This window comes from Monodelphis domestica, chromosome 3 (assembly GCF_027887165.1).
Source record: "Monodelphis domestica isolate mMonDom1 chromosome 3, mMonDom1.pri, whole genome shotgun sequence".
NCBI lineage: Eukaryota > Metazoa > Chordata > Mammalia > Didelphimorphia > Didelphidae > Monodelphis > Monodelphis domestica.
Window position 1 is genome coordinate 95,833,569 of NC_077229.1, and position 26,509 is coordinate 95,860,077.

At 52.0% G+C, this 26,509-nt stretch overlaps 3 protein-coding genes across 13 annotated transcripts in view; 2 read left to right on the forward strand and 1 right to left on the reverse strand.

The window, feature by feature from the left end:
- Positions 1–742: 742 nt before the first annotated feature.
- TRMT1 (tRNA methyltransferase 1) lies at positions 743–6,863 on the forward strand. 4 transcript variants are annotated; one of them, XM_007489119.2, is made up of 17 exons: positions 743–894; positions 1,422–1,708; positions 1,954–2,009; positions 2,459–2,583; positions 2,762–2,949; positions 3,033–3,148; positions 3,320–3,432; positions 4,081–4,229; positions 4,442–4,525; positions 4,895–4,964; positions 5,095–5,229; positions 5,324–5,409; positions 5,719–5,827; positions 5,912–5,988; positions 6,192–6,311; positions 6,405–6,525; positions 6,701–6,863. In XM_007489119.2, the coding sequence occupies exons 2-17, from the start codon at positions 1,434–1,436 to the stop codon at positions 6,791–6,793; spliced, it is 1,917 nt and encodes a 638-aa protein (XP_007489181.1). In that variant the 5' UTR covers positions 743–894; positions 1,422–1,433; the 3' UTR covers positions 6,794–6,863. The 4 variants fall into 4 exon arrangements, 3 of the variants coding, with proteins under 3 accessions (XP_007489181.1, XP_001377642.2, XP_007489184.1); XR_465750.2 differs by having other exon boundaries at positions 775–894; positions 1,418–1,708; positions 6,392–6,525; XM_001377605.5 differs by having other exon boundaries at positions 775–894; positions 1,418–1,708.
- Positions 6,864–12,140: 5,277 nt separating this feature from the next.
- LYL1 (LYL1 basic helix-loop-helix family member) lies at positions 12,141–20,512 on the forward strand. Of its 2 annotated transcripts, XM_056822661.1 has the most exons (5): positions 12,195–12,290; positions 12,588–12,805; positions 13,962–14,380; positions 14,572–14,663; positions 16,755–20,512. In XM_056822661.1, exons 3-5 carry the CDS (start codon positions 14,004–14,006, stop codon positions 17,210–17,212), a joined length of 927 nt encoding a protein of 308 aa, XP_056678639.1. In that variant the 5' UTR covers positions 12,195–12,290; positions 12,588–12,805; positions 13,962–14,003; the 3' UTR covers positions 17,213–20,512. The 2 variants fall into 2 exon arrangements, with proteins under 2 accessions (XP_001377655.2, XP_056678639.1); XM_001377618.5 differs by lacking the exon at positions 12,588–12,805 and having other exon boundaries at positions 12,141–12,290.
- NFIX (nuclear factor I X) overlaps positions 18,568–26,509 on the reverse strand; it is a 120,792-nt gene continuing 112,850 nt past the window's right edge. For all 7 annotated transcript variants that reach the window (XM_056822656.1, XM_056822654.1, XM_056822660.1 and 4 more), the window contains one exon: positions 18,568–23,750. In XM_056822656.1, coding sequence (XP_056678634.1) covers positions 23,736–23,750 — 15 coding nt within the window. In that variant the 3' untranslated portion in view covers positions 18,568–23,735. The remainder of the gene's footprint in view (positions 23,751–26,509) is intronic.

Below are 26,509 nucleotides of genomic sequence, written 5' to 3' on the forward strand. Positions count from 1 at the left end.
GCCTCCTTTACCTAGAAACTGAGTCACAGATGCCCAATTTACCTGTCTACCCAGAACCAAGGGTTGTAGTAAGGGTCAAAAAAGACAAAGTGTTTTGTAAACCTTAAAAGCACTTTATAAATGTTCCCTATTTTCTCTCTTAGAACCAGCTTCCCCAGGGACCCTCTGCCAGGTATTTTAATAGCTATGGGACCTGTTTCTAACCCTGTTAAAATGTCGAAATGATAGATGCCCTTCTTCTGCTGTTTTTTGGATTTGAACATTAACTCCTTGGGGGTCAGGGGATAATCCTTTCCCATCTTTGTATTTCCAGTACCCAGCAATTAATAGGTATTTAATAAATAATATTTGTTTACTGACATTGATTGCTGTACCAAATGAGTGCAAGTTTTTTTTTTTTAAGTCTAACTGTAAAGGCAGAAAATAATTAATGAGCAGCTCCTGGCATGGACCTGGCATCAAAGGAGATGCTCCACAAGTTTGCCTGGACAAGTTAAGAGTTAAAAAACTTTGGTTCAAAACTCTCTCACCTCAATTTCTACACCTTTAAAATAAGAGTATTGGACAAAATGGTCCCTAAGCTCCCTTTCAGCTCTAATAATCAGTGAATAGGAGTAGAGATTTGGGCTGTGTCATCCATTTAGGCTTGTTCTATGGCGAAGTTACACACTAGGTCCTCACTTCAGAATCTACCCTCTTCTGGTCCAGCAAAGTCTAGCTCGCGTGTACAATTTGTCCCTTCTATCATTCCGTAGCCGTCGTCTGGGATTGGCTATTAAGATCACCTGACTATTTACTCTCCGGGGGCAACATGGCGACGCCCGAGAGGTAACTTCAGAAACGTGTTCCGTTTGAGATTTCCGGTTTGCTGTTGCTACTGCTGCTCCAGATAAGGTGAGAAAGATCTTTTCGGCGTGAGGCAAAATGACGCAGTGCCCGGCCCGACTCCGAAGGTGCTGACGGGGAGCTGTCCTAGGTTTCAGGCTCTCAGGTTGCCTTCCTGTTGTGGGTGGCCGCCCAGAACAGATACCCAGTTACACTCTTAAGCCCCTCCCTATTCCTTGGGGGAACGTGAGACCAAGCACCACCTTGAGGCTAAAGACCCCCAGCGAAAAGGACGTTGTGGGTGGCGTCCGATATCTGGGTATTAGAAAGTTGGGGGTCCAATTGCAATTTGGTCTGTTGCTACTCTTTTTACAAAAGGGCAAATTGAGGCTCAGAGTGGTTAAGTCACTTTCCTAGTCGCATAAAGAGTTAGTAGGAAAGGGACCTAAGTCCTAAGGACTCCGAATATGAGGAAGAGGGGATCATAGGGTACTGGGACCAAGAGATTGGGTTTTAGTTTTACCTGAGGTTCTCTAATCAGGACTTTGACTGTTACTTCTCCTTTCCCTCACCCTCACACCCACACCCCAAGCAAGAGCCCTGAGTAGATGTTCGTTCGGGCTGCTCTGTGGCTCCAACTTGGCTTTCCCAGGGTCCAGAGAATTTCTCAAAGGTTCTGCCAAACCCAGTTCATGGAGGGTACGAAGGCTTCCACACAAGGTCCCCCAACAGCCGACATAGAGAATGGTGCCTGTGGAGAGCAGCCCCAACCTGAAGCTGAATTGGGAGAAACGGTGATTTCCGAGGGGGCTGTCAGGATTGTTTTCCCCAACAGCAATGAAGTGTTTTACAACCCTGTTCAAGAGTTCAACAGAGACTTGACGTGAGTGGAAATCCCAGACAGACTTAAGAACTGGGGTCAGGGATTGGTCTGGCTAAGAATTGAGGGCTGGGATCATTAAAGGTTAGCTGAGTCAGGGGTCACCCCAAATCAGCTGAGCCTTATACTTTCCTGCTTGTAGACAATGGGCCTGATCTGCCCCTTCTGATACCAGAAGCAGATCCCAGGCTGATGTTGGGATGGGGGTTAAGGGTTCCCATGCTTATTACCCTGCCCCTACCCCTCAGATGTGCCGTCATTACAGAGTTCGCTCGGATGCAGCTCTTGTCCAAAGGAATTCAGAGTGAGAGCCTTCCTGTAACACCTCCTCACCTTACCTCCTTTCACGATAATTCTCTGCCCCATCCCTGTGCCCCCCCTCCGCTGTTGACCAGAGATAGGGCACACTCCTGGGCTCTCTCATATCTTTGGGAGTTTTTCTTTTGGGTGTACTTTAGGATAGGACTGGGTGGGTCTCCCATACCTTCCCCATGTCTGGAGTCTGGGTATCCATTGGCAATCAGGGAAGCTTTCATAGAAAACCTCTGAGTCATTGATCCCAGATCCCTGGAAGACAAGGATGAGGGGAGGGGTGTGGTGACTTCCCCTGGAGGAAGGGATGGGGGGGCTTCCCTGGGAGGAGGGATATGGAGGCATCCCTAGAGGGGAGGGGTGTGGGGGCTTCCCTTGGGGCAAAGGGAGGGCACAGATCATCCCTTATACCAGGATGATTTGGGGGGGTGGTGGCTATAGTTGAGGTGCCAGGTGAGGAGAAGCTTCAGAAGGTGGTTGTGAACCTGGCTGAATCGGAGGAGGGAAGCATGGAGCCCTGTCCCAGGGACCAGCCCCAGACAGCAGCTGTGGGGAACGTCTGTGAGGTGGGGCTGACTGGGGTCTTTATGGGGGTTGGGAGGGTAAGGGAGGCAAGGGTCTGCCCTCTAACTCTCTGGGAACAGGGAACCCTTATGGAACTTATGGGTAGGAAAAGGCTGGGAGGTCTAGTTAGATTGTAGGAGCTACTGCCCTTTGACCTAACTCATTTCCCCTCTCCTCCAGGAGGGGTTACGTGTGCTAGAAGGCTTGGCAGCATCAGGCCTACGCTCCATTCGATTTGCCAAAGAGGTCCCAGGCCTCCAGGTAGTGATAGCAAACGATGCCTCCGCCCGGGCTGTGGACCTCATACGATGCAATGTCCAGCTAAACAACATTAGCCACCTGGTTCAGCCTAATCTAGCTGATGCTCGGTATGAGAGCCTGCCAGAGAGTTTTGTGGGGAGAGCCAGGGGGTCTGGGCTTGCCCTAAATGACATGTGCCTCTTATTCCCAGCTTGTTGATGTATGAGCACCAAAGAGGATCTCGGCGATTCGATGTCATTGACCTAGACCCCTATGGAAGCCCAGCCATATTTCTAGATGCTGCAGTGCAGGCTGTGTCTGAAGGAGGTAACCATGTAGCAGAGAGGGAGAAAAGGCCTTTTCTGACTCCCAGTTCCCTGACTTGCAAAGTATTGGACTTGAATTAAAGAATCTCTAAGGGTCTTATTAGTTTTAGAACCTGTCAGCAGCATAGCTGGCAGCCTCTAGTCCCTGTCTGTTGATTTCTTCTTTCCCCAGGCCTACTGTGTGTGACCTGTACTGACATGGCTGTGATGGCAGGGAATAGCAGTGAGACATGTTACAGCAAATATGGAGCCATGTCCATCAAAAGCAAAGCCTGTCATGAAATGGTAAGGGCTCTAGGGAGAGCATAGTCTTGCCCCTCCTCCTATGCTTCTGGGTCCAGGAATGAGTTAGATTAAGAGCCAGTAAGCATTAATACATGCTATATAAGCACTGGAGATAAAAAGGAAGACCTCTGAAGACAATCTCTGTCCACCAAGAACTCCAGCTAATGGGAGAGGCAATACAGAAAAAAGAGACTGAGAATCACTGGACTGAGGGGAGAAGATGGGGTGGACCCTATACAGGCACTATGTGCAGTCCAGAAGGAAAAGCCCTGGGTTACTGCCAGAAGAGCTGAGTTCAAATTCATCCTCCTCTCCATATATATATATATATATATACACATGCCTTCTCCCAGGCTTACTGCATTGAATGCCAAATTTTAAAGAGTTTGGTTGTAATATTAGCTATGCTAATTACTACCTGTGTGATACTAGACAAGTTCTTATTTTTATCTAGGACTTAGTCTCCCCTTCATATCATTTTTTTTTCATATTGCCTTTTCATTAAGGGGATGTGGTGGTTGTATTCATCCCCTTTGAGAATTTTCTGGTTCTAGGACACTTGTATTAAAAAAAGTGCTAGAGGGGCATTCAAGCCCCAGCCTATAAGAGCTAGAAATCCCATGATCCTTTTAACCACTTCTCCTTTAGGCTCTAAGAATTGTGCTGCATAGCCTGGACCTTCGGGCCAATTGCTACCAGCGATATATTGTCCCCCTGCTCAGCATCAGTGCCGATTTCTACATCCGAGTCTTTGTTCGTGTGTACACAGGCCAGGCCAAAGTCAAAGCCTCAGCCAGGTCAGGCCCCTCTGACTGGGCTTTCCAGAACCCCTGGGACCATGGGCTCACTTCTCTTTGTACAAGGGGTAGGGTAGGCCAGGGTGAATTAAGAAGGACTTCCTGGAAGAGGGTGGTCTGTGATCTGGTAAAGAAAATGACTAGGATAGGAGGGTGACCTGCCTGTCTGAGAATCTCTTCCCCCTACCCCTCTACTGCTTATCTGTCCCTAGTAAGCAGGGCTTCGTGTTCCAGTGTGTTGGCTGCGGTTCCTTCCACTTGCAAAGACTGGGCAAGGCAGTGAACAGTGGTGGACGGTAAACCATGAAGCTGTTATCAAGGGTTGGGGCTGGACCCTGGGGATACGAGACAAGGATGAGATGGAGGTGTGGAGAATAAAGCCATGGCCATTGTCAGAGACCAAGTAATTAAGCTGAGATGGGGAAAGGGGAGGCAGAGCTAAGAGAGCACATAAAGGCCAGATCCCAAAGTAGGGAAACTGAGGCTGGGGATGTGAAACAGCTAGGCCCAGGGCAGTAATGACAGAAGCAGAGAGGGATCAACCTCTGAAGGGATGTGGGGAGAGTCAGAGAGAACTGACTTGGGCCAGAAAGTGAGGTCAAAGTAAGGGGGGAAAGGGAGTATATCTGACTTGCCACTCTTTCCTGTGTCTCATATCCCCACAGGGATAAATTCTCAGCAGCCACAGGCCCCCCAGTGGGGTCTGAGTGTGAGCATTGTGGGCAGCGGCATCAGGTGGGTCCCCATTTAGGCTGAGCAGATAACAAAGGCAAGGTGGTAGAGTGCTTATTCTCATTCTCCATCTGTGTGTGTGTGTGTGTGTGTGTGTGTGTGTGTGTGTGTGTGTGTGTGTGTGTCTCCACAGCTGGGTGGCCCTCTGTGGGCAGAGCCAATCCATGATCTGGACTTCGTGGGTCAGGTCCTGGCTGCTGTCAGCAGGAACCCTGGGCGTTTCCGCACATCAGCAAGGATCCGGGGCGTCCTTAGTATGGTTACTGAGGTAGGGGTCAGGAGCCAAGGCTGGGATGCTTGGGGGAGAAGCCTGAGTTCACATCCCTTCCCATTCCTACCTAGTGTGTCCCCTCTGACTCCAGGAGCTGCCAGATGTCCCCCTGTACTATACTCTGGACCAGCTGAGTAGTACCATCCGTTGCAACACACCCAGGCTCTTGCAGCTTCGGTAAGGGACACAGCCCAGCCACCACTCCTGGGGCAGGACTGAAGGGAGATATCCATAGACACAGGACACAGTAGCAGGGATGGAAGGGGGAGACCCACAAATGCAAGGGATCTGTGTGGAATCCCAGCTGCCCAGTGTGTGCACGTGGATATCTGTGGGACCACAGGCTCCGGGAGGGTCGAACATGAGACACGTAGATGTGTAGGAGGAGATGAGGGCCCAGATGGGCACACTCTTAGGGGCACAGAGTCCCTTGTCTGGTGCCCTCTGGGGGTCAGATGTTTCATGAAGCATATATCTGGCTCCCAGATCTGCTCTTCTCCACGCTGGCTTCAGAGTGAGCCTTTCTCATGCCTGCAAGAATGCTGTGAAGACAGACGCTCCCCCCTCTGTGCTCTGGGACATCATGCGCTGCTGGGTGAGTAACAGGACAATAGCATTAGACTGGGGTTGCCCAAGGAGCCTCATCGACTGCCCTCCCTCCCCAACCCCTGACCTCCAGGAAAAGGAGAACCCGGTGAAACGAGAGCGACTCTCAGAGACCAGCCCGGCCTTCCGAATCCTCCAGGTTGAGCCCAGGTAGGAGGGTACATGTGGGCACACGAGAACACGTGGCTCTGAAACACGCCTTCCATTTGGCAAACATTGTCCATGGTGGACATTGGGGAGCTTAGGTTCTTCATGAAATGCCATGGCTGCAGACACTCAGCTAGGCACACACAGCCCCCCACACTCACCCACATTCACTCATCCTCCCTCCCACACCCCACGTCATCCTCAAGGCTGCAGGCGAATTTCTCCATCCGGGATGATGCCAACCCCAGCTCCCGACAGCAGGGACTCCAGAGGTTCCAAGCTAATCCTGAAGCCAACTGGGGGCCAAAGGCCCGAGCCCGCTCAGGGTAAGAGTGGGCTCAAGAATGGACAGGGGGAAAGCGAGCCAGAGGAGGGGGGTTGGGACTGAGGGAAGAACTCACAGCAGTTCTTGCTCCCAGGGGAAAGGCCACCCTGGAGCTGGCAGAGAAACGGCAACAGTTACAAAATAAACGGAAGGAGCCCAACAGGGACCAGGGAATGGAGAAGCTCAAGGCCTTCCCTTGCAAGAAGTTCAAAAAGGTGGAGGGAGCCTCTGTCCTCCTGGGTGCTCTCCCTTGCTCCCACCCATCTTTCTCTGCTCTCTCTCCCATTCTCTCCTCCTACTCCCCTCCTCCATCCCCTACATTCTCTTCTTTCTGCTATCCTTCAGTGTTGGGAGCATCCTGGAGATAACCCCATTCCTGTCTCCTTGCAGGGCACTTGCCTCATGGGGAATGGATGCTGGTACTCTCACAGCCCTGAGGAACCCCAGGGCCAGCCCGAGCCCAGCCCAGTGCCCTTGCCTTGAGGGCTTCCCACCAATACTACCCATTTTGTATTCTGATAATAAAAAAATACTCCTCTCTCTCCACCAAGAATGAGGCATATGTTGTTGATTTTGCTGGGCCTTTGGGGGGGGTTGAAGGGGAGGCGGGGTGTGCCTGGCTCTCTCTGAGGCTGTGGGAAATCTCTTGTTTGACAGCCATTGGGGAGAAATGGGGATCCAGGTGCCCTTTGTCAGCAAAGGGGGATTCCAGAGACTCCCAGGTGGGGTTTTATCTGAATCTGTAAAGGGCTTCATGTCTTAGAGTATGGAGTTCTTTGTTGGAGGCTAGCATTAGCTACAAGTTAGCTACAAAAAACAGAAATGAAACAATCTGCCCTCAGGGAATGGATGTTCTCCTGTAGAAAATGAGTTCACTGTGTACATCAATCTAGAGTGATTTCAGGGGGCAAGAAGGGCAGAAGGGCCAGGGGATGAGGAAAGACTGAGCCTTGCAGGAAGCTGGGCCTATGTATTATAAGAGGTGGGGAGAAAACGAAGACAAGAGAAGGTTGAGGGCAGCTCGGTGCTGGGGAAAGAGCCCTGACTCCCTCTAAAGTACAGAAAGTTCTTGTTATTGGAAGAGCTCAGGGAGAAGCCAGGCGAGGCACCCTAAGACCCAGATCCGATTCTGCCTCGAAATCTTCTGGGCCAATTCATTTAAGCTCCTTGGGCCCCCATCATTCTGAAAAACGAGGTGGAGCGTGTCAGCCAGTCCTTGTGGGTCCCTTCGGCGTATCATAGGATCATTGGGGGCGTCTTGCCTTGGCCAACAGAGGAGGGTAAGAGGGTGTTTGGGTGGCTTTTCTTTCTTTTTTTAAAACCTTTCCTTACATCTTCAAATCAATACTGTGGATCCGGTGGCAAGGGCTAGGCATCGGGGGTTGAGTGACTTGCCCAGGGAGGCTGGATTTGACAGAGCTGCCCCGATGGCACGGCAGAAACTTGAGCGGGCCGGGCGAGTTTGGGGGAAGGACAATGGGTCCTTTTCCAGGAGCGGGGGGGGGGGGGGGGGGGGGGGTGGGGGGGGGGGGAAGAAGCACTGTCTCTAAATCCGGGGAGCCTGTAGGGGGCGCTGTTCGAAAGTCTGTGGAGGAAGAGTTGATTGTAGAAGTGGGGGTGGGGAAAGGGCGGGGACCCTTGAATCTCGGCTACGGAGTGCATGTGTCTGAACCGAATCCTGCGGCTGGCCACACGGGGGCAGTGACGAGATAGAGCCGCCAACACTTTTGAACTTGGCCGCAGAGCGGCCACCGGCCAAGCTAAGCTCCTCTACCCCGAGGCGCCCGCTGCCTGCCCAGCCACCCCCAACTGCAGGGGCCCCAGCCTCCGCTCCTGCTCGACCTGGAGCCACCATTAGGAGACAGCGTTGGCGTAGGAAGTTCAAAGAACATTGGCCTTAGAGTCAGAGGATCTGAATTCGAGTCCTCCTCTGCCTTTGCCTAACTGGACAGCAACTTTGCGGCAGTTTCTTTTCCTGTCGGTTGACTCAGGAGGACAGACTTAATGGTCCATCCTTTCGTGATACCCCTCCGCCCCACACCCACACGGCTCTCCGTCCATCCCACACCCCGGGGGAGGAGGGGCTGGGGTTTGAGGAGGGACTGGAGAGCTCCAACCACGTGTTCTCTGGACTTCGGATCACTTTCTCTTTCTATCCCGCCACTGGGCTTTCTGATTTCTGCCGCCCGCTCTGTCCAGTCCCTGATGAGCCCCTCCTTCGATTCTCCTCCCCAAAACTTCCCCACATCCCCAACCCTGCCCCCCACTCCCGTCTGAGGGGAGTGCCCCGCTGTGGGCTGAGCCTTCGCTAGTCTAAACCGACGGGCCCCCGAGTGGCTCGGCGGCGGGGGGGGGGGGGGGGGGAGGGAGGGGAGAGAGGGAGGGAGTCCAGCTCTGGGCCGAGTCCCGGAGCTGGCGAGCAGGAAACACCTGGCGGGGCCGCGGATGCAGCCTACGCGTGTTTCCTGTCCGGCTTCCGCCCCCGCGGGGAGAAGAGAGATGGGTGAGGGGGGCGCAGGCAAGAATAGAGGGAGGCGGTATTCGGCCCAAAGAGGGAGAAAAGCCCCAGCCTCAAGCTCTGGGGACCTATGGTGGAGGGTGGGGGAGGTGCACACAGGTTTTGCACTTGTGTATCTACTCCCTTCCCTTCCTTGGCCCTCAGTTTCCCTGTCTGCAACGAGAGAATCCTTGAACCAGATGAGCTCTCTTACAGTCCTTTCCAGTTCTGAATGTCTGGTTCTGAGTGTTTCTGTGAATCCTTGCGCGTTGTGGAACTGTGCGTGCCCAATTGTGAGCCATAAACCCCTGCCTCCCATCTTTCTAAGGGCAGATTGTTTGGGGAAGTCGATGTTTTATGGGCTTGGGCTCTTGTCTTATTTTTGGTAGTCAGTACAATGAAGGTTTTTGATAAGAATTCATCTCTTCCCTGACACTAGCGTTCTGGGCCTTAGTTTCCCCATTTGTAAAATGAGAGGACTGTTCCATCCCAAAGGTCTCTAGTGATTTCTTTGGCATAGGAAACTCCTTGATGAGGAAACTAACTCTACCAATGTAGGCAACCACCTACCTGCTTTTGCAATTTTTTTTAAGTGACTACCTCAGGGTCACAGAGCTAAAATGTGTCAGAGGCAGAATTCGAACCAAGATCATTCTGGCTTCCAAGTCCACTCTCTATCAACTAAACCACTCCTCTCAATTTGGGGTGGGGGAAGGGAGGATGGATTTTGCTGTGTTCCAGACTTGTGACTTCATCTGTGGGAAGAAAAGATACCCAATGTAGAAATCACTGGATGCACTTTGGCAACTCATTTATCATTTGCAGAGAATTTCCCATAAGCACTCAAAGGGTTTGGTCCTTAGCCACAGTCACATAACTGTTTCAAACTCAGTACTCAATTCCAGGTCACCCTGACTCCAGGACTGGTCACTGATCCATAATTCTAAAGTGCCTCTGAAGTGTCTATATAAGCATATTTGTGCATGTGTGTGTGTGTGTGTGTGTGTGTGTGTGTGTGTGTGTGTGTGTGTGTGTGTGTGAGACAGGATCCTAGCATGTGACTGGGGCTGAGCCAGTTTGGATGTATATGTGTGTATTTGTGTCTGTAGCTATGAATATTTGGGTACATAAATAACGGTGTCAGTGCCTGGGTATCAGGAGGGCTGGGAACCATCCCCTTCTTCCCTGCCCCTCATTAGGATTTCAGCCCATCACCCCCCAAAGCCCCATTAAACAGTGGTGTTTAATTTGTGCCAAGATGGAGGGACTGAAACTCAGTTTTCCCCAAATCACTGGTCAACTTGACAAAGAAGCTTCACCCAAGTAATTTAAGAAGAGAGGGTCAAACGTGAGAGTGCCCCATTCCAACTCCCCTTCTCCCATCTTAGCCAGGGTCCCCATCTTCAATCCAGAGAAAAGCCCCTCCCAGTCAGTGTCCATCGTTTTCTCAAAGTATCTTTCTGATGCTGCATCTTCCGTAAAATGAGATGAGGTTAGAGTCCAGTTACCTGATCATGTGAGAAGAACATTAAATTTGGAGTCAGAAGCCCCGGGCTTAAATAGCCTCATTGTGTGTGACCTTCCCTTCTTTTAGAATCAGTTTCCCTGGCTAACAAATTAATTTGGGAATAGAAGGACCCTTCTAGCTCTTGAAGCCTAGGTCTACAGTGAGGGGAGGAGTGGAAGAAGATCAGAGACAGCCAAGGAAAACTCATTGGGCTCCTTTCCTGGATCCACCCCTAATTCTGAAATCAGGGCAAGAGGAGGCACTTATCTCCCGCTGCCTCTCCTCCTGATTTTCTGGATCTCGATCTGTCTACCTTTCTATCTTGGGATATTTTCTGGAGGACAGGAATGGGGATGAGCTTTCATCCAAGCGTCCCTGTGAGGTGGGAGTGGGGTTGAAAGCTTAGAAAAGACCTTCGACCCAAACTCTGCAACCTCAGGGACCCCATGTAGCTTCTGTCCATTCCCCTGAGAGAGAGAATACTTGGGAACAAAATGCTGCCAAGTAGCCCGGATGCCAACCCTAAAGAGTCTCCTGTGACAGTTTCTGAAGTCCTTTTGTCTGGCCACCTGCTGATCCCTCCAAACCTGGTCACAACAGACAGGGCAGGGAATGGGATTGGGGGGGTAAGGGGGATAATAAAGTCCCAGGAGTCCCTTCCTACAATGTTCAAGACCCCAAACCCCAAGGAATTTGGGACACGAGGAAGAAGTTTATTGAGGAAAAGGAGGGTGTTTAAGGAAAGAGGAACAGAGGCCTAAGGGATGGGGGTGGGGGTCTGAATACTCAGTCACAAGATCAGCAACTCAGGAAGGAATGTGCCCTCCCTCATCCATCTGGACCTACTGCCATGAAATCCATGTCACCCCATGGAAGGAGGGAGTATGGAGGAGAATTTGAGGGGGGTGATGGGGAGTAGGCTAGGTGAATAGCCCAGGTATCCCAGAACTCCCAGGCTTAATGAGCTTGAGAGAGATTGGAAGCTATTTTAGGGGGAGGGGAGATAGAGAACTACTAAAACTTCCTTTAACTCACCCCCAACTTCCCCAAATTAGAAGGGCCTCATGGTGCCTCAGCTCAGAGCCTGACACCACCCCTACCCCCTCCACCCTGAGGGAGCCTGGTGTGGTGGAAAGACAGTGGTTTCAGGACTAGATGACCTGGTCTATTTTGAATTTGAATCCTGGCTCTACCATTACTGTATGACTTTGGACAAGATCTCTGGTCCTCAGTTTCTCCACCTGTAAAATGAGGAGAGGCCTTTGTTTGTCTGTATAATTCCTTCCAAATCTAAAAATCTGTAATCTTTCTTCCTTTCCTTCCTTTAACTATTGGGGAGAAAATTACCGAGAAACTCCTCAGAAGAGCACAAGGGCTCCTTTATGGAACAGAACACCAGAGAAAGAAAGTGACTTGTCCACAGTCATACACCCTGTATAGTTATTAGCCCCATTCTCCTGGCCTCCAGAGTGAAGTTTTCCGCCGTGCATGGCTGTTTCACAGACATACAATGTGCCTCCCTTAACACTAAGTCTTGGGGAACTCTGACAACTTCTGGGGAGCCAAAGACACTGAATTCCCTGAAGGAGATAGGAAATAATGATGGCTATTCTTCAGCTCCCACCTGAGGTCTAGACAGCAGTCAAATGGGCAGGGTCCATGCGACCTGGTGCTTGAATATCCCTGCCCATTTCCTCCAGGGTCGGCACCAGCCCAGAATCCTTATCGGTGCTGGCCAGGCAGTCCCCAGGCCTTATCTGCCCCCTCCAGAGCATCCTCTGCCTCCGGGGAGGAAACCCGCCTGCCGAGGAGGGGGTGGTGAAGAGGGCGGGCTGGAAGAGATGGGGGCGGGGGCCATTGGAGGCAGCATTTCCTCTGAGCAGCACACTGTGTCAGGGTGGAGGGAGCCTGGCCGGACCCAGTGCCCGGCTGGAGGGGGCAACCCTGGAGGATTCTGGAGGCAGTGGGGCTTAAGGGTAAGAGTGGGAAGGGACGAGGGGTGGCACGCAGTGGGTGGCAGATGACTGGGATCGTATGCCCTGTCTTGGCCTGGGGCACTCAGACCCTGGCACACACGTCCTAGGACGCTTGGGCCCTGGTACATAATATCCAAGGCCTCTTGGATTCTGGTACACATGTCCTGGGACTCGGGCCCCAGAAGCTAACATCCTAGGCCCCTTAGTCCTCGCTATGTATGCTATGGGGTCCTCAGACCCTGGAACACAAGTCCCGGGATGTCATAGATCTTATTGCATATGTGTATGGCTTCTTAGATCCTGGCACATATGTCCTGGGCCCCTCAGCTCCTCCAACGTGTCCTAGGCCTCGGATGCTGGCAGCACCGCACCTCTGGACAAAGAGAATTCCAACCCAGTCTCCTCTGGTTTCTAGTTCCCTTGGGCTCTGGATACTTCCTCTGAGCCTGGAGCCTTGAGCCCCATGCTCTCTGCCCCCAGGGACATCCCCTCGGCCCAGAGAAGAGAGTGATCAGGTGAGAACCATCAGAAAGGAAAGTGCTAAATCCAAAAATCAACCCTAAAAATCTCACCTAAGATCAGAGGCTGGAAACCACAAGGCAGCCAGATTTGCCTGAGAGGGCTTCTTGCTGGGGTTCATGTGAGCTCTTCTGCTTAGGGGGAAGGGAACTAGGGGAGCCCACGTGGCTGGAAGCCTCTTTGGTGAATGGGAAAACTGATGTACATAAGGGACTTGTGGAGCAGACCCAAGACCATAGGGGAGAGTCCTAAGTTCCCATAACCCTGTGATCTTTCCATTCCTCCCACATGCTTACTTCTGAGGCCTACTGTTCCTCAGAGAAGCAATGCCCTGGTCTAGCTTCCAGGGGATAGGACCATGCCCTTCCTAGATCCCAGGCAACCCCACACTCTGGGAAAAGAGACAATGTAGAATCAGGAGATACCGATTCTGGGGTTTGATTCTTGCTCCAGACACAAGTCTGAACTGAGCCTCTTTGATCCTCAGTTTCCTCCTCTGTAAAGTGGGATAATAATATCTCTAAGACCTAGCCCCTAGGCTCATTTTAAGGCTTCAACAAGATCATGTGTGCTAAGGCTTTGAGCTAATATAAACGCTATCATTATAATCCCCTCCTTCAGGCTACTTAACCCAAGGTGGCCCTTCTGCCTTTCACTTACCTGACCAATGTGGCTTCCCCATTCTTCCTTGGCCACAAGGTATTAGACCATAAATAGACTAGAGGGATTCAGTCTGGAAGAGTCTGAAAGAGGATCTAGTTCAACCCCACTCCTTATTTTATAGAGGAAGAAACTAAAGTGAGGAGAAGGCAAGCAATTCCTCTAAGGTACTACTGGTAAATAGTAGAGTCAGGATTAGAACTCAAGTTCTCTGACTCTAGGCTCTCGTCCCCAAATAGAAGTAGTTTAAAGGATCTAGGACTGGAAGATAATTTTTAAATCATCTGGTCTAACTCATGTTGCAGCTGGAGAAATTGAGGTCCAGCAAAGAAAAGGGACTTTCCCAAGGAGCCCAGCTGGCATTTGAATACCGGTCCTTTGACTGGGCCCATTTCTGAGGGTCCTCAAGCTTGGGATCTGAGCATATAGGGCGTAGTAGTGGAGATGGAGATCATCAGATAGCATTCCCTTCTCGACTTGGTTCCCCTGCAGGTGAGCACCAGTTCCACTGAGGGGCCATCATCCTCTGGGTCCATGTGCCCTCCGGGGGACCCTGTGAAGCTGGGCCGCACCATGATGGAGAAGCTAGAACCTGTGCCTGCCCTACCCTGCTCAGCTCCCTCTCCAACAACCAGCAGTCTCTCCCCTGTGTCCGAGCCTGAGCCAGGCACCCCGCAGGATGGGGACGATGGGCACCCTGCCTCATCCCCAACATCCCCCAAGCTGCCTTCCCACATACCCGTCATCAGCCTGGGCCACAGCAAGCCTCCAGCCGTGGCTACCACTGAACTCACCACACCTCCCCCACTGCCCACACTAGTCCCGCTCTCTGCCCTGACAGCTGGCCCGCCCCCACTGGCCTTGGGTGGCCTGCTCCCGACACACTACCACCCACACCCCTTTCTAAGCAGGTCAGTCTTGGGCTGGCCCTCTTTTTCCTAAGGGTTGTGGAAGGGGCCCCTAGTTCTGGGGGAAAAGGAACTGGGGGAATATGGTCCATCTTGCCTCCCCTGAGCCTGTTGCCCTGGTGTTCTGGGCCCCAAGGCCTGGGGAGGGGAGGGTGAGAGGGTCTGGGTGCTCAGTGACCCCCTGTCCCTCTCAGTGTCTACATCGGCACCACTGGCTCCTTCAGCATCTTCCCCAGCAGCCGACTGAAGCGGAGGCCCAGCCATTGTGAGCCTGACCTCAATGAAGGTAATGGAGCGTGTGTGTGTGTGTGTGTGTGTGTGAGTGTGTGTGAGTGTGAGTGTGAGTGTGAGTGTGATCGGCAGAGACAGAGAAAGCACGAGCGCATCCATCTTAGGAGAGCACATGGTTTCCCCTTCAGTGGAACCAGGAGGCCCCCAGCTCTCAGTCTCAGAGAAATCCCCTAATCCTGTCACATTCATTCACACACATACACGAGCAATCACCCCAGAGACAGCCATACATAGTAATAGCCCCAGAGACAGCGACAGCCACAACCTCACACAAAAAGAATCACAGCCACATACAACCATAAAGACGACGTAAAGTCGGACAGCGATAGCCCCACACACAGAATTCAGCTGTTTTTTCAAGCACGTACTAAAGCAGATGTGTTGGGTCCCCGTAAAGCAAAGACAAAAAGAAAACAGTCCCTACCCTCAAGGAGTTTATATTCCACTGGGAGAATGCAACTTGTATACGGATGAGTAGGTAAAAAGATGATTTGGGTTTTTTTAAACCCTTACCTTCCATCTTGGAATTAATACTAAGTATTGGTTCCACGATGTAAGAGTGGTAAGGGTTACTAGGCAATGGGGATTAATGACTTGCCCAGGGTCACACAGCTAGGAAGCATCTGAGGTCAGATTTGAACCCAGGACCTCCCATCTCTGGGCCTGGCTCTCCATCCACTGAGCCACCCAGCTGCCCCCATAAAAAGATAATTTGAAGGACTAACAATTGTGTACATAGGACTTGAGGAGCAGAAAAGGTCTAGCAGTCTAACTTGACTTGAACCTTGAGGTTTGCACCTAGGGATCCAAAGAGATGGAGTCGAGGGGGTGGTGGAGGGAGAGCATTCCAGACACAGGATAAAGGTTTTGTGCCCTCTCACACAGTGATGAAAATGAAATGCCACTCTCAGATAAGTCGGTTTGGCAGGAACGTAAATTTTATGAAATGCAGTAATAAGAAAAAAGGTCTATTAAAAACAGAAAGCAGGACAGAGTCAGATCTTGGAATAGTTTATCTTAGAAGTAATACCAAGCCCAGGGATTGTAAGCATTTTGGGCCCAGGGATCAAATGACCTTTTATTTTAAGAATATTAATTTGGCAGCTGCAGAGAATGGGTTGGAGAAGGGGAGAGACTGGAGCAAAGGTAAGCAATTAGGAAGGAGGCTAAAACAATAGCCTCAGACGGAGGTGATATGGGCCTGCACTAGCTAGGGGGATGGTGATGAGAAGACAGATGAGCACAGATACCAGGGATGTGGTGGAAACAGAATGGTGAGTCTTACCTTGGCACCTGACAGATTAAGGGAATAGATGGACAATCCATGCCCAGCAACAGTCACTCAGACGTCACAGATAAAAAGATTCACACACAGATTGGTCAATCGGCCCCAGATATCTCCCTTACAGACCAGTCACCCACCACACTGATGGGAGACAAAAGAATCTCAGGCCCACAGTGCCAATTAACTACATATAGTGACCATTGCACCAAGAGCATCCCTATGCACATGCATAGCTATTCTTCTAGCCCTGATAGCCTGTGCTCCTCAGCCCTGGAAGGATTGTTTACATCCGGGATTTTTCACCGGTGGGTGGCTTTCAGGAGGTACATGAACTTGGGGGGGGGGGGCAGAGTCCACCTTTATCTTCACTAACCTCTAACTGAAATTCAGTGATTCAGCTACCTTCTTCTGAGAAGGGATTCCTAGGCTTCACAAGACTGCCCAAGGGGTCCATGGCAAAAAAAAAAAAAATCAAGACCTGAATTAGATGTGCCCAGGCACCCTGCCTGTTGGGAAGGGGATGGCCTAACTCATTGATTCCAGGACAGGAGGGAGGGTTGGCATATACTCTACAAGGAAGGGCAACATGGCTGGGGTGGAAGTTGAGAGGCAGATAAAACTGGCCCATCCCCAAGAGGAAAGGAAGCTGAAGGCTCGGGCACACCTCCTAGTTCTAAACCCTGGGGTTGGGGTTCAAAGAAGGCTGGACCTAGACAGCCTAGATTCGCACTGAGCTGTGTAGGTTGCAGGGAGTAAGACCCTTGGACTCCCGACACCCCTTTCGGGCTGTTTCCCTCACAGGGCACCAACCCCTGAAGGTGGCTCGCCGAGTGTTCACCAACAGCCGGGAACGCTGGCGGCAGCAGAACGTGAACGGAGCCTTCGCGGAGCTGCGCAAGCTGCTGCCCACGCACCCGCCCGATAGGAAGCTGAGCAAAAACGAGGTGCTCCGTCTCGCCCTCAAGTACATTGGCTTCCTGGGCCGCCTGCTGCGGGACCAAGCGGCCGCCCTGAGCCCCGGCCCGGGCCCGGTCCCGGCCGTAGCTGGGGTGGCTCCGCGCAAGCGGGAGCGCAGTGGTGCGGGAACGAGCGTAGGCGAGGGAACGCGCCGAGTGCCAGGGCGCAGGGCTGAGGCCGTGCGCTCCCCTCCAGCGCCCCCGCCCCCACCTGCTTCCCCCCACCCAGAGGGAGCTGAGCAGCCCATCAAGAGCGAGAGCTCGCTGAGGGACAGGACGACCGTGGGGTGCGAGGCTCGGTGACCCTCGCAGGAAGGGATGGGAGGAATACTACAAGTGGCATCTGAGCGGACCCCAAGAAGGACATCGCCTCCGAGGAGAAAAGGGAGAACAGACCTTTCCCGGATTGTCCTGAATATCACAATCCCCTCCCTTCCCCCGTCAATCCCCTGGGTCAAATGGATCCACCGGGAAAGAGGGATGGAGATGGGCAGGGGTCGTCGGTGGGGAGAAATGGGTGCCTTGGCTGCTGGCGGGGGCAGGGAACTGGTCTAGGCTGGCCGCCCAGGTACATGGTCGGGGAAGATGGGCGAAAGGCCATCCAGTGTCTCCAGAGATCGGGGTATGACGTTATCTCTCACCCCCTTGGCACTCTTAAGTCCTCCCCACCACAGCCTACTTTAATCTGTTTTGCAGTCAGCCCAGCTCAACCACCTAAATGTCCTCCTCCCGGGAGCACGTTTCTTTGGAGGTTGGGATCCTACACCAAGAACAAAGCAGACAGCATGAAAATAGTGCCTCATTATTCCCGCCGGGCCGATGCCTTGGGGAAAGGGCAGGGGGTGGAATAAAAATTAAAAATAACAGTGCTGGAGCATCTAGTTCAACGTTCCCATTTTAGAGACCAGAGAGGCAGGCAGCCTAATGGAAGGGTAGAGAGCCGGGAAGACCCAAGTTCAAGGTCTGACCGCCTCAGGCATACCTTGGCCAGAAAAGCCAAGTCATTTAACCTCTGGGTTCTTTGGGCAACTGTCATTTACAAAGAAGGTGCCGACCTGCACGCATAGAAGCAAGTTTCTACACCACGAAAACTCTTGTTCGGGTCCTATCCCATCCGATAACAAAGAGAATTCCGTTACGGAGGCTTCTGAGACTGTAGTCCATGGGGTGGGCGAGATCGTAAGTGGCTTCTGTCTTGGGCTCCAAGTGGGGGTGGGGGAGGAACTCCAAACTAGGAGTGGGGAATAAACCTCACCCGACAGTTTCTTCCTCCGACCCAGGGGTTTCTCGACCCAATAGACGGCAGTCCCTTTTCTGAGTCCTCCCAATCCCTTTCTTGGTTGTTCGAGAAATCATTTTAGTCTTAGGGACTTTGCCCCAGTAATTCTGGAGAAAGTGGGCGTTACCCTCCCCTTGGGATCAGTTTTGGGGACTCTTAAACGTGGGAAGTAGGGTCTCCGGCTCCCCTTGGAGAATGGAGGGACCCAAGGGCCAGGAAAGAGCCCCAGAGCGAATTGCCCAGAACTCCGGCCACCAAAGCGAGCTCTCTTTTTAGGAGAGAAGAGGGAGTGGGAGAACCCCCAATTCCCGATGGATTCAACCCACCCTGCCTTCACCGCCCCCACCCTCCGTCCGCTCTCGCGAAGGTTCAAGATCTCTTCGTCTTTGTTTTTCTTTATTTCTTTATTTCACATACACATTAGCCATTCAATGGAGAAGCTGGAGAGAGTCAGGCAAAGATGGTGTAACAGAAGCGCAGTGACAGGGGCCGGGGCGGGAGAAGGGGCAGGGGAAGGGAAGGGGAACATACGGGCTGGCTGCCTACCTGCATTCCGCTAGGACACTGAAAACCCAGAAAACAAAACAGACAGTAAACTACCCTTGTTTCTTATGTATCTCAGTGCGGAGATGGGGAAGGGAAGGGAGGGGGACCAGGCTGAAGGAGGAGCAAAAGGGACAGGGGGATGCTAAGGGGAAGCACACCAAATCCATTAGTACTATATAGAGATACTCATATATACTGCGTTTCTTAGCCTAAGAAGAAACTTGTTTGACGGGACGGGCGGCTTTGCTGTCCGCGATGCTGGTGCTGTCCGGGCGCATGGATCTCCAGGGAAGGGGGGCGTGAAAGGAAAGGGGTAAAGGGCTATATAGTGCGGCTGGCCCAGGCTGGCGTGGGGAGTGGTGTCCGGGGGAGCGCCCCGGGGATGGGCAGGGCTGGAGGCCCTTGGATTCTCCATTGGGGGAGGGGGACAAAGTCCTCTTGACTTTATTGCTCCTTTTTTTGTGTGATTTTGTTAGTGTTGTTCGGAGTCGGGCGAAGGGTCTGGATTGGGAATTTGGGGATGGGAGTAGGGATTCATCTGATCATCTGGTCCACTCTGCCCCTTTGGGAGCTAGAGCGCGGCGTCCGCTCCACCAGCACGGGGGAGGGGGGGTGGGAGTGAGGAGAAGGCACTAGGTTGGCCGGCCAGCGCGGGTGGGGGGGGGGGGGTGTAAGGCAAGTCGATTGGGTTGTGTTGCGTGTGTGTGTGTGTGTGAGTGAGTGTGTTTTATGTGTCTGTGGGTGTGATGGGGTTGGAGGGGCCGGTGTTATTTGAGTTAGCAGGTTTGGTCCTTCCCTGAAGCGTCAAACCCTTTCCACAGCCTCCGGCGGGCGCTCTGTGCGGCCGGTCTGCCAGGGGTGCTGAGTGGGGCGGGGGTCAGAGGAGGGCGCCGGGGAAGGGAAGGGAAGAGGAAACTAACCAACTTGCAGAGCGCTCCCTGGACAATGCTGGTGTGGGGCAAGTTGGCGTCTGGCTCAAAGAAAGGCGCTCGAGGGGGTGGCGTCGGTGACTGGACACTGACCTCTGCAGGGGATGGGGACAGGGGAGGGGCCTCTGTGTCCGGATAGGGGAACGTGGGTGGCCCCTGGCCAGGGGCCCCCAGGAGATCCGCGCCAGCCCGGGGCAGCCTCGCCCAGCCGCCGAGCGCAAACCGCTGTCCCGTGCGTTAACATAACAAAGGGCTATGCGTGGTTCCTAACGTGCGGTATGATACTTAACTGGTTCATAAACTGACGTATAATAGAGTTGGGTGGTTTTTTTTAAATGTACTTTATAATGTACAAAGCACCAGGATTTTTTTATTTTTTTTATTTTTAACTTTTTTCTTTTTAAAAATTTTCCTCTCGTCCTTTTCCTCTCTGATTCTGTGGTGTTTAAATGTGGTTTAAATGTGGAAATCCTTCCTTCAGCCCTCCCACCGACCCCGAGAACAGACGGCGACGCAGGGCAAGCCCCGGATCGGCCTCGTCCACGCAGGCAAACGGCTTCAAGAAAGAAAAAAGAAACAACCGAAAACGAACGAACGAACGAAAAAAAAAAGAAACGAAAAAAAACAAACAAACGGAAAACCCACTTGGGCATCGGTGCCCGCACGCGGCGGGCGGCCCGCTTCTTTAGTGTCCCCAGAGCCGCGAGGACATTGCAACAAAAATAGACTTTTTTCTTCTTCTTAACAATCTCTAACATACAAAGATAGGAAAACTCTCCAATGCATTGCACTTGGTTCAATGAAAAAAAAAGTTCATTCCCCCGTATATATATTTTTGTTTTTTTTAAAGGTTTTTGTGTTTTTTCTTTTTTTTTTTCTAACAGTCCCCGCTTCCTGTCGCCACCGCCGCCTCCTGCCCTCAAACCGAAATGATGGTAATCAGGGAAACAAACGGATTCCATGCAAATCCCCACCCCACCCCACCCCCATTGCCGCGGCCCGCTTCTATCTTGCTCTACCATCCCCCCCTCCCCAACCCCCCCAACCAAGACGACTCTAAGCCGAGACTGTCCTAATTTGGGGGTTCCCTGTGCCCCCCTTCACCTCAGACTGCCCCCCCACCTAGGCTGGGCAAGGAGGTGAGGCACACGCAGCTGGCCTGCAGCTTTATACCTAGTGCGAGGAGGGAGCAACAGAAGCTCCCCAAGACCCCAAGCTAGGGCCTGGCTCCGTGAGGTTAGGGACACATACAAGGCCCAGGCACGGAGGTTTGTGCGTGGCAACGATTGTCTGGGGGAGTCCCCAGGGAAAGGGGTGGGTGAGCGGAGGCAGGGAGGAGGCTGGACAGGTCAGCTTTAGGCTCTTCCCTCTCCTCTCCCTGCTGCAGGTCTGACCCTGTTTTGCCAACCGAACTGGAAAATCATTGCACTTTGACCAGGTAGCACCCCTGGCCCCAGCCCGGCCTCAGCCGCCCAAGCCGGCTCCTAACCCCACTCTGAGTTGGGAGAGCAGCCAGCACATACAGGGAGGCCACAACCCCCCAATTCCTCCCCTTCCCTCTCTTTCCTGGTCCTTGTACAAGGCTGCAGATAGGGACAGACACAGTCCACTTTAAACATTCAAACCTCTTATGGCTGAGTTGAGGAGGTGGGGGCCACCCTGGGCAGGTCTGAGGCTCAAAACTACCTTTCCTCCCCACCCCCCACCCCACTCCCCCTCTTAGGGCTGGCCTAATCTCTCCTGATCACACCATCCACAGCCATTAGCCAATGCAAAACCGATAGAGCCCATTGCTCCCCCCAACCCAGTGCAATGTTGGACAGAGGCTCCCAACCTGGGCTTTATGTTTCCATAGAATGTGTGTGTGAGACACGAGAAGAGAGAAAAGAGGAGAAGAGGAGAGGGAGGAGGAGGAGGAGGAGTCGAGACCAAAGAGAAGCGAGGAGGGAGTAAGGCACAGAGAGAGAAGTCACACAGAGTGAGAAGGAAGTCCTGGAGAACCTAGAGCCTGTCTACCTATGGATGTTGTGTGGGCCTCGAGTCCCCTGGCCCTTTGCCCTTGCCCAATGCAAGATCCTGCCCAGCCAAGAGAGAAGACAAAATCAGCTGGTTGGCTTTTGGGCCTCTCTCCCTGGTCTGAGCCCATGGTGGGGGGAAGGGAGGGGCACAGAGAGGGGCAGCTTTCTAGGACATGTTGATTTCTTTTTGTTCCCAATTTGATAACAATTTCCCAACTACAAGAGGAAAAAAATACAGCTAAAAACGGACTAGAGGAAAGCAGGGAAGGAGAGGGGATGGAAGAGGAAAAGTGGGAGAGAGAAAGCTCTGGAATACTAAATGAAGTACACCACCACCCAACCTTTCCCTCTAAAGGAACATAAATGAGAGCAAGTCTGTGAGCACAAAGCCTACCTAGGGTAGATGTGACTTAGCATCCCAGCCGAAAAGCTCTCAAAAGGCCGGCAGCCAGCTGTGGACCTGGGGCTGGTAGGGCTGACTTCTCTCCTCCAATCCAGCTTCTGACTTCACCAATCCAGCTGATGCCCTTGACGTTAGTTTGGCCTTTTAGGCCAGCCCAGGGGGAGCCACAGGCCAGGGCTATTCAATTAGCCTCTCTGGAAGATTGTTGTTTTGGGGGGGTGGGGAGGGGTAGGTGGAAGGACTGCTGGTGTCTTAGAAGAACTGGGTTGGAGGAAAAGTTAGAGGGCGAAAAGAGCCAGGGAGATTCTTGTGGGGACAGGCCAGTTCTCCCTTTGCTCAGACACTTAGAAACTGCCTCCCCAGAGTCCAAGCTCCAGTCTTGGCCTCACTCCTTCCCATCTCTTTTGGGCCCTGTCTCCAGGGGGTTAGGGGAGGAGGGAGGCCAGTGTAGAACAATGGAGCATCCAAGGCAACAAGGGGGGCTTAGGAGGGGGACAGCTGGCTGGTCCTGTTGAGAGCATTTCAACTTGTTCCTACAGACTGTACATAATGATAAGGTGACACGAAAACTGTCTTCAAGGCTGGTGTGGGGAAGAGGGTACAATACTGGGCTAGGTCTATTCCAGGGGCAGGCTCTGCCTCTCTTCCACGGGCTCCAGCTGACTGGCACCCCCTCTGGGTCAAGTTCACATCAGAACTTAGTCCCCTTTTACCCTGGTTCATAAGAATAAAAGCAGAAAACAACCACAGTGGTTCCAGTAAGGTATCAAAGACCTTCCTGGATCCTTGGCCAGGCCTAACTCTCTGGGGCTCTCCCTCCCCCAGGCCTTCGGCTCCTGGGTGTTGGAACAATGGAAAGAAGCCTTGGAAAGTACCCTTACACACCCCCCCCACAACCAAGGTCAGATCAGAATCAACTGCCCATGCTGGAGGAATAGGACCAGGCTAGGAAGGGGGTGGGGAGGGGGAAGAGGGATAAGAAGGGTTCAAGACCCTTGGAGATTTCTATCATAACACCTCAGTGAAGCCAGTTCTTCAAGCCCCAAGGGGACAGTGGGCCTGAGGTGTGCTGGGGAAGTGTGCTTTGCCATCTACCAAATAAACAACCTTGGGCAGGAAGGGTAGAGCTTGGGACCCTCCCAACAAGGTTGGTTATAGGTTGGAAAACTTTTCAACTTTCACTCCATTCCCCTTGGCTTTGCCTGGGCTGTAGCCAGGAGACCCCAGTAGTGAGTGTGTGAGAGTGTGTATATGTGTGTGTGAGTGTGTATGTGTGAGAAAGAGAGGAGGGGTAAGGGATGTCAAGGTGGAGGGAGTGGACAGGGGGACCGCTCCTTGTCACCCTTTTATGTTTGTGTTTGTTTTTTAAATTTGTTTTCCCCAGTTTTCCTTTCCTCCTGGCTGCTGGTGTGTGGTTCCACCCCAGGCCCCTTCTTCTGGGTCCTGACAGCTGGGCTGGGCTCTGTGGGTGCCAGAAGGGATCCCCTGGCAGGAGAGGGTAGAGTGGGTGATGACTTTTAAATATTTGCTTTTTGGTGGGGTGGGACTAGTCGGGCTAGGCTGAGCTGAGCTGGGCTGGGGGATTTTTCCATGTCTCAAAATTTCTTCTTCCCCCTTTATCCTCTTCTTTCTTTTTTTCTTGTAGATCTTGTCAGAGGAACCAGGACTGGAGAGGGATAAGAAAGGACAAGAGAATGAAAATGTGCTGGGGCTCTAGGCCAGATGGCTTCATGACCTGATCGCCTCAGCTAGTTTGCCCTCCTTATAGGGCCTCACTTCTCCTCCCCTCATCCCAGGGGGCTAGAGCAGTGATGCACCCTAGAAAAGAGTCACAAAATTACCACTCTATCTGGACCCCCCACCCCCTTCCCAGATGGCCCCCTGCCCCCAGTGCCAGGGAGCCCAGCTGGCCTTCCTGTGGGCACTCTGCCCAGTGGGTAGGACCCCCATAGCTGGAGCTGGCACAGGCCTAGGATTTGGTCACGTTTCCAATTGTTTGGGTTTCTGTATGAGTTCTGGAGGGTGGGGGTGGAGAGAGAGAGGATGCCAGGCTGGGGCTTTTGTCCCTAGGGTATGTGTGTGTGTTGGTTGGGGGGGGGAAGCTTCTGTTCGATTTTCTCTCACTCTGTCTCTTTGGATTGAAAGCTGAAATTCCCGTCTGTACATCACAGAAGAGGCCCCACCAGCTGAAAGGTTAGGGGCATGGGGTGTGTGTTGGGAGGGGGCCTGGGTGAGGCACCACATGGCACTGATACACTCCCTGGCAGTGCCAACCCCAAGGGGAAGGGGCATGTCACAAAGCCTGTTACCATCTGCAGCCGCCTGCTTGCACAAGTGAAACTGCTTCCCCCCAACTGCTCCAGGATCCTCCTCTTTAAGGACCTCTGGGAATCCGTGGAACAGCTATTTCCACTATCAGCCAGCAGGGGGCACCACACTCCCACAGAATCTGCCTTGTAAACCGTGTAAATGGGACCATTGATCTTGGCTCAGCATACAGAGACCCTCCTTTCCCTTCTAACCCAGTCCCTCAACTGTACCAAGCTATAGTCCCCTCACCCTTCCATGGGAGGAGAGGCAGTAGGTGGGGAAGGATGCTAGCCTCTCCTGCAGGTACCTTAGTCCTTTGACACCTTTGTCTGTGGAGGGTCGAGGGGAAATAGTCCCCCTGTTTTCTGGGGTGCTATATACTCCTCCACAGGCACCCTGACTGAGGTGAGCTCGGCAGCTAATCGTAATCATGGGGCCACGCTCTAGGAAGGGAAAAGCTGGAAGTTCTTTACTGTGCTTAATACATTCATAATTATACTTACAAACAATTCATTACACTTATTAATAACCGATGAGTAAGAAGTACTTGCTAATAACTAATCATTCCTATTTCTCTAGCACTTTAATGTTTATGTCATTTACAAAGGGCTTTCCACACTGTGAGAGATGTAAATTTCCCATTTCATAGATGAGGAAGCAGAGATGAAAAGAATTGAGTAACTTGCTTGGGGACATGGAATGGCAGAGCAAAAAGTCCTCTCAAGTCAAAGGACCTGAGTTTTAATCCTACTTCTGAAGATGGCTACATCTTTCAAAGATTACCTTCCCTGGACAACAGTTTCCTCATTTGTAAAATGAGAAAGTTCAATGAGATGGCCTTGGAGATCTCGTTCATCTTTAGAGCTACGATTCTATGGTCATACAACTCTTAAGGGTCAAAGTCAAGAAATGAAGTCATGGGGCAGCTAGATGGCTCAGTGGATTGAGAGCCAGGCCTGGAGATGAGAGGTCCTGGGTTTAAACATGGCCTTAGGCATTTCCTAGTTGTGTGATCCTGGACAAGTCACTTACCCCCCACTGCCTAGCCTTTTACTGCTCTTCTGCCTTGGAACCAATACTTAGTATAGATTCTAAATCAGAAGGTTAGGATTTTTATAAAAAGGAAACAAGAAATAAAATCAAGTTCCTTGGATTCTTTCCACCATTATAGGTTTATAAAAGCCCTCATTGGGAATCCTAGAGGGTAGGATGTGCACTGTCAGATATATTCTTGTCAACACTAGCAGGTATGTGGCGAAAACTAAAAGAAACTGAGTTTGTATGTTGGCCCCTCTCCATTAGACTGTAAGCTCTTCAGAGGGCAAGGGCTATCTTTTTCCTGTTTTGGTCTCCTAGCTTAGCACAGGACCTGGCACATAGTAAGTGCTTAATAAATGGTTAGCAATTGATAGAAATTGATTCTGAATCCAGAGGACAATCTAGGGAGGAAGGATAGCACTAAGTGTTGAATCCCTTGAGAAGGAACACCTGATGCTGAGAAGCAGGATGAGGGATTAGGGTAGGGGCTGACTAGGACTCCTCTCATTGCTAGGATCAAAGAACTTAAGAGTAGGAAGAATTTTCCAGGTTGGAAATCATCTAAGGTCTCCAAACCCCCATTTCACTGGTAAAGACCAAAATCCAGAGAAAGTAACTTGTCCTGGGCCATACAGGCAGTAAGGAGAAGAAATGGGATTTGAATGCAGGTCCTTTGATGCCATAGAGAGAAAGGCACTGCCCTGTATTCCTCCTCACTCTCAAATATACAAGCTCAAGTCCTATTTCAGCACTCTTCCAGGTCTTGGTTCCCTCTGGGAGCCCAAAGACAGACATGTGCCTTTCTAGACCTAGGGCACAGAGACAGGTCACTCACTAGTCCCAGGCAGAGACAAAGAAGGCAGCAATAGGCAGTCACTAGTTAAAGAAGTGTGTCTCTGCCAAGAGCCAAAAGGCCAAGGTCTCCAGAGCTGTGTGATTTATTTGATGGCTTCTCCTGCATTGGGTACACAACTGGATGGATGGATGGATGGGTGGATGGATGGATGGATGGATGGATGGATGGATGGATGGATGGATGGGTGGAAGCAAGACTGGATAGATGGAGGAATGAATTGA

Excerpts from the sequence above, each read along its gene's own strand:
- TRMT1 (XM_007489119.2), top strand. The coding sequence starts at position 1,434 with ATGTTCGTTCGGGCTGCTCTGTGGCTCCAACTTGGCTTTCCCAGGGTC. Across the intron at positions 6,312-6,404 it reads AAGGCCCGAGCCCGCTCAGG|GGGAAAGGCCACCCTGGAGC; the intron begins GTAAGAGTGGGC and ends TCTTGCTCCCAG. Across the intron at positions 6,526-6,700 it reads CTTGCAAGAAGTTCAAAAAG|GGCACTTGCCTCATGGGGAA; the intron begins GTGGAGGGAGCC and ends GTCTCCTTGCAG.
- LYL1 (XM_001377618.5), top strand. The coding sequence starts at position 12,156 with ATGGGGGCGGGGGCCATTGGAGGCAGCATTTCCTCTGAGCAGCACACT. Across the intron at positions 12,291-13,961 it reads GGAGGCAGTGGGGCTTAAGG|GTGAGCACCAGTTCCACTGA; the intron begins GTAAGAGTGGGA and ends GTTCCCCTGCAG. Across the intron at positions 14,381-14,571 it reads CCACACCCCTTTCTAAGCAG|TGTCTACATCGGCACCACTG; the intron begins GTCAGTCTTGGG and ends TGTCCCTCTCAG.